The following is a 6680-nucleotide window of genomic DNA, read 5'->3' as shown; positions in this document are numbered from 1 at the left end:
TATTTGGCTCAGAATCAGCTGTCCAAAAGAAAATATATAGGGTGAATTGGAAAGTGGGACCCTTCCAAATGTGGGACACTTAAGGACTAGTGTTTGTAGGTCCCCCATATACACATGAATGCCAGTGAAACTATTGGTTAGCCAAAGCTGTGGTGTCATGTAATCAAAATCACATGACATCAGAACCAGTCATATATGAGGATGCGATCATCAAACACGAAGTATAAATTAGTGTGTGTGTGTGTGTGTGTGTGTGTGTGTGTGTGTGTGTGTGTGTGTGTGTGTGTGTGTGTGTGTGTGTGTGTGTGTGTGTGTGTGTGTGTGTGTGTGTGTGTGTGTAAAGTGAGTACCATGTGTGATGATGTTCAATTATCCATGTTTCATCCATCCATAACCAAGAGAGTTACTAACTAACTTTTTTATTATTATGTTACATGAATCAAGGTGATTTTATCACCTTTTTTGTTTACCTTTTATCATAGACCTTTCATGTGTCCCACGTTGGGAAGCTGCAGATATTTTATAACTTGTGCTAAGAGCACTAATATGTCTATGATTTATTTTGTGATCTGCATTTTCTCTTTTGATTTGATTAGTGCACATCCTGGGGGTTTGGATGTAATGTATTGGCTTCACATTGTAATATGTCACAGAAGAATTTTTGGACAATTCACCCTACTGAAGGCCTATAAAGCACTGAGTTGGGCTTAGGTCTCAACCTGTATAATTAAAAAAATTAAATAATAATTTTTGCAAATCTAAATGTGGCCAATCCGCTCACATAAAAAGTGAATTGCACATTATTTTCCTAGTTTACGACAGCCTAAATGGTGTCTGCAGCTGGCAATATGTTGTACAGTACTTGAAGTATGGCCTTATATGATGAATAGATATAGTTGAAATCGTGTAAGCTGTGTTGATCCTTTCATAAAAAATGCTCAGTCATCCGTGCAGCACAAATACAGACACTCACACACATACATACAATAACTCATCATCAAATTCCATTCAGGCCCCTCCTGGGAAATGATACTTCTAATAAACATGTCTGTGGTGAAAAGGGTTGCAGAGTAATTTGGAAGGTTGTGCAGCTCGCTGCAGGATGCAATCTGTTTCCTGCTCAAACAGATGGGCCTCCTCTGCATGTATTCTGCTTTCTGCACCCAAATCCCATCTCAAAACAAGAGTATGATACAACACATATAATGTATCTTTATCTCAGTTTATACACCTTTTTCAGTCTGAAAAATAAACTTAAGCTATTGACCGTAGTGTTTTTAAAGAAAACGTGACTGACAAAGTGTGTTTTCAAAGTGAAAACAATTTTACATTTTGATGTGTTTATGATGGTGGTTGTAAGTTAATTGTACTTGTAGTTTACTCACCATTGTATTAACTGTAGCATTATTGATAGTAGATTGTCATCACAGATAATGATTTGATTTCAGCAATACTGCACTGCTATTTGGGTGGTTGTAACCACAAGGCTAAAATTTACAGCACTTTATCAGGTCATACATAGAACTCTGCTTCTGCTCACTAAATAAAAAGGGTTTGGACGAAGTGTGCCACGTTAGTGTTTAAATTGTTTTGATGCAATAACTGTCCCTGGCTAAGTTTGATTAACCACGGGATACAGCAGTACCACCTTCATGATTTACTGTAATAAACCATTACTTCAACTCTAACTGAGTAATGGCGTGGATTGTGAATGCCACCTGCTGGGCTCTAAGTGAAACATCCACATTGTGGCAGTTTTGAACCGCAACATGTCCTCTTTCATCCGCTCTGCATCATCATTATGTTTTTATGTCATATCATCACTGTTGCTTTGCCTCTGGGCGATCACAGAGAATGACTGCCTTGGCTTGGTTCTCCACACAGAGAAAGGAAACAGGGCTGGTGAGCCACTGGATTTTGAACTACAGAAAAAAGCAGATGGTCTCATGTTGTTAAAGGGGACTTTAATTCAATACAGTGCACCTGCCTCTGGGCATTAGTTTGATATGCGTCTGAAAGTAAACAGAAGCAGCATCCAAGAATGAAATCATCACTAGTGTTAAATATCAAGCGGCTGCTGGGGCCAGGTCATAGGTGAGGAAGTAAGAAGAGGTATTACTTTGTGCACAAACCATTGCCGGGAGAAAATAGTATATGGCATAATACAGATTGCTTGTTTTCCTGTGCACAAAATAAGGTTTGATCTCCCATATCCATCCCTGTGCCGTTTCCTCTATAATGGCATTTTATTTGAAGAACTTACACCGTCTTGGCGAGCAACAGATTGTTGTTAAGAAAAGCAATACCAGTTATTTTATGAAACGTGGGTGGTATTTATTTTTATTCTTTAATTCCTTGTTTGTAGTATGAATGATTTCTGGGCTTACATTTACACAGTGTGACAACTGTGGCAGTGTGACAACAGAGGGATACACCACACCTTATTGTTGATATTGTTGTTGTGTTATTATTGTTGTAAAAGTTGCATTTCATTAAAATGATCTTCTTACACTGCCACTCACAAGACCAGATTCAATATGGTTTCAAATGTTGGAGCAAAAATAAATCACAAAAATTAAATTGACTCGTTTTTTTTTTTTTTTTTTTTTGCCAACATTTTGGTCTTCGACACAATTAGACATTAAAGCAGTACTATCAGAGGGACATAGCCACCATACTACATTTGTCTTTTATTTCACACACAAATATTAAGACATTAGTTACACAACTGGCACCCTTCCAACAACACAACAATACAAAAATCATCAGATTAAGATTCAGACATTCTTTAACAACCAAGCAACATTGTAAACAAATAGACTGACATATCAAAACTCATTTGATGGGCGAGTCTAGGATCTCTTGATAATCCTGCCGCATGGCCCTGCTCACCCTGTAAAGCTTGACTCCTGTCAGGGTGAACACACTGATCATGATGACCAGGCCTCCGATGACGTCATAGACAGACGGGATCATCCTCAGAACAATGAGCTGGAGCAACATGGCAACCACGATCTCTAGATGCTGCACTGTACTGACTAAGGCTGGATGAAACTTGTTTAGAGCATAGTAGACTCCGAGGAACGCCACGGTGGAGCAGATACAGATCCCAATTAAATAGCCCCAGGTCTCCCCATCCAGAGGAATGATGGGCTCCTGCATGATAAACATGGTGGAGGCACCCCACACCGTGCCCGTCCAGCCGAAGGTAAAGAGTGCCGCCCACATGCTGACGCGCTCCTTAATGGCTCTGTAGACAATCATGGAGAGGGCAGCGGTCAAGCCGGCCATGACTGTCATTGTGTAGCCAAAGGCCTCCTTCCAAAACCCCAGCCGGGACTTCTCCTCGTCTGCGACATTTGGCACCATGACTAGGCACAGACCGAACACGCTTCCCACCACTGTGACCACATCTGTGTAGCCCAGCCTCTCATCCAGAAGCAGGAAGGCCAGTATTGCACTGAAGACTGTGGTGGAGGCTCGCCACATGATGGTGCCATTACTGGGTGGTACTATAGCAAAAGAGGTGTAGGCGCAGGTGATTGAGATTACATTGCACACACCGTAGAAGAAGAGACGCAGTCGGTAGCCCTTAGGGCCAAATGGGGCCTCCTGGTAGTAGAAGACCACCAGGATGGACAGCACTTGGATCACGGAGCGGATGAAGAGCAGCTCGAGGGAGGGCACTTTAGAGCGATCGGCTGCTAAACGAGTAATCAGTGCCACACAACCATGAGCCACCGCTGCCCCAAACAACGCCATCCAGGTCACCCTGGAGGCCAACACATTCGCTTCTCCGAAGCTGGCCAGCTGGCCCCCAACTCCCTTGTCTTTTTGCACACTTGGCTGCTTAGGCTGGGTCTCCATGGTTCCAAACAAAGTCCGGCTACCTTTGCTGTCTGACACCAGTCTCTTTCCCACGTTAGCTTCCGCAAAGGCGCCAAACTCCTCAAAAGAGGGTGCATCATCATACCCTTCATCGCCAGGCTGGGGAAAGTGTGTGGCATATTTCACTGTCACTGTGTTTGGGTGAATCTTAACCCGCTTTTTTGATCCGTACTGCAGCGAGGATGAAGATACATCCATGTTTCCTTGTGCGTCAGATGGGGTAATCTGCAAAATGAAATAAAATTAATTGTAGGGTTATTGTGCTGAAATAACATTCAAATAAATTGTTGCCCTGCGTCTGTTTTTATTGGCCGAATCAGTCAGAACAGAGCTTTTCTGAAACAGAGAAAAATGTTTGCATGATTCATAACTTGTTTTGTTTTCTTGAAACCATCCCTCACACACACACACACACACACACACACACACACACACACACACACAAAAAATACACATGCTGACACATTATCATACACATGCATGCACATAGTAAAACCACAAACTTACTGTATCACCATTGTCTCACTTACCTTTTTTACTCTGGCTCTACACTTGTGTTTTGTTACTTCTATATATACCCCATGCAAGCTCATATAAGCCAAGCAGCAAACACTGAGGCTGATGCAGTCTGATGGGGATGAAATTACATAACAGGAAACCACAGAGGGGATGATACATGAATGTGGGCCACTTATGACGTGAATGGAGTTGCACACCATAAATTAGCAAACCCTGGAAAAAGGACTGTGTGAAAGGGTTAAATGAATAGTTTGAATGGTCCCTTTTTATGATTCCTTTGAACAGCAAAGGGATTTGGCTTAAGGGTGAGGTTACCAAATGTTGTAATAAAATCAACACAATAGGCTATTTTTATAACATTATCTGTATTTAAAAAAGAAAAGCTTAATATATTAGGAACTAATTTCTACTAAATCTTTTCAAGATGTTATTATTACTACATTCATTCTGTCAATCCCTTAAGACAGCATGAATCAACACCACAAGGGGGCGGATAGATACTCTTATTGCCTTCTTCCCTCATAAATGCGATTGCTCCTCCTTTTTAAAATATGCATGGCCTATAACTTGATCCTTAATAATACACGATGGTGATATAATGCTAGTTCTATAGGGATATTACTTAAAAATAAAGATTTGAGATGTTTGAGTCTGAAAAGAAACCTCAAAGCAACGCTGTGAGCACTTACAGCCAATTTCACGATGGCTTAATATCTTTAGCTGACAAAAATATTATTTTCAGAAATTCGAGACATAAAACCCCATACAAAAATCATAATTCCTCCTTTAGATAAGAATTTAGGTCGGTTCATGCAAGATCTTGTCATGTGAATTATTAAAGTCTAGTTTTATTTAGGTTAAAACTGACAAAGAGCCTCTTTCTGTAAAATCGTTATCAATGGACATTTTTAAGGACGGTCTTGAGGCGTTTGCATTGGAGTATTAACTGCGTGCAGCAAGTGAAACATAAAATCGTCTTACCTTTTGTCCTTTGAATAGTTCCTATTGATGCATAAACCCGGGTTTGTATCATAAATGAAGACCTCGTCTGGTTTCTTGATCCTTACATTTGATCAACTGCCATTTCCCCATCTTCCCCTTCGAGTGGAGCGCCTCTTGAAGATGCGTGCTGCTTATTTGTTCACCACGCTGTTGATGGACGCTGCTTCTGCTGCTGCTGAAGCTGCTGAAGCTGCTGTTGCTGAGGGCGATGATGATGATGGTAGTGATGATGATGATAAAGAAGAAGGTGAAGCGGCCGGCCGGGGAGGAAAGTCAGGAGAGAGAAGCAACTGTCACTGTCACAGCCAGTGGTTTCTCCTCCTCATCCTACTGCACCTAGACCCGCTCATTCGTCATCTCTCAGGAGAGAAAAGGGATGTGCGTCGGTTGGTCAGTCATCATCATCATGTTCATAAGATTAAACCCCATCCACTTTAAGAGGAAAATGTAATTTGTCTATTTGAAGTAATTATACTGTGATGAAGGAAGTAAAAGCTTTTGTCTCCCATCTTTTACATGTATCAGCTTAATTGCACATGACATAGGCTACACCATGTAATGATCGTGTTTTAAGGGTGGGGTTTACCCCCTGCTACATTGCTGATTTTCTAGTCTTATTTGCAAAATCGTTGTGTGGCCCACATCTGTATATTATACTGGATTAACTTGGATAGTTTATTTTTTTTATTTGGTGTTGCAGCTTGAAGTGATTGGGATTCCCATAATCCTCTCTAGGGACCCTCTCATTTGCTCCAGATAGAGTCTCATGAGAACGGTGGTCCTCCCTTCTGTGCAATGTTCATTTCACTACTTGTTCCCAACAGCCAACATCAATACACGTCTGTCTTTAGGAGGATCAATTGAACTATCACTGTCTAAATACAATGATCAATTTTGCAAAGAGGAAGCCAAATAAATACTGATGTAAAAGAAGCCCAATGTAAAGTGGCTGGTTGATGAAAGGCAGGCAAAAATGTATAGTCACTTCACGATGGGGGGGAAGTTGAAAGCAATAACATTAGATTGTTGAGTTTACACCCTTAGGCAATGCAACAAGAACCTCGGCTAGTAATTTAGATCATACTGCCACTAGCTGCCACCGCCTCTGCAACATGACTGTGATTTTATAGGCGCAGAGCAAGGAGGAAGGTGATTTGTGATGTTGTGGCAATTACCTCTGTGTCAACATTAAGTTATTTACAGTGAATAAATCAGATAGCAGGGAATGTGAACTTTAAGGGCCATAACTGACCTATTATGGGTGCAATAAT

General features: G+C 41.1%; 1 protein-coding gene across 1 annotated transcript; it reads right to left on the bottom strand.

The window, feature by feature from the left end:
• Window positions 1-2670: 2670 nt before the first annotated feature.
• slc35g2b (solute carrier family 35 member G2b) lies at window positions 2671-5694 on the bottom strand. Its single transcript, XM_028569818.1, has 2 exons — window positions 5389-5694; window positions 2671-4113 (listed from the first exon to the last, which is right to left on the bottom strand). The coding sequence occupies exon 2, from the start codon at window positions 4084-4086 to the stop codon at window positions 2836-2838; it is 1251 nt and encodes a 416-aa protein (XP_028425619.1). The 5' UTR covers window positions 4087-4113; window positions 5389-5694; the 3' UTR covers window positions 2671-2835.
• Between the last annotated feature and the right edge of the window lie 986 nt (window positions 5695-6680).

The sequence above is a fragment of the Perca flavescens genome, chromosome 22 (assembly GCF_004354835.1).
Source record: "Perca flavescens isolate YP-PL-M2 chromosome 22, PFLA_1.0, whole genome shotgun sequence".
NCBI lineage: Eukaryota > Metazoa > Chordata > Actinopteri > Perciformes > Percidae > Perca > Perca flavescens.
The sequence above is the reverse complement of the archived record's forward strand: the minus strand, read 5'-3'. Positions and strand labels throughout refer to the sequence as shown.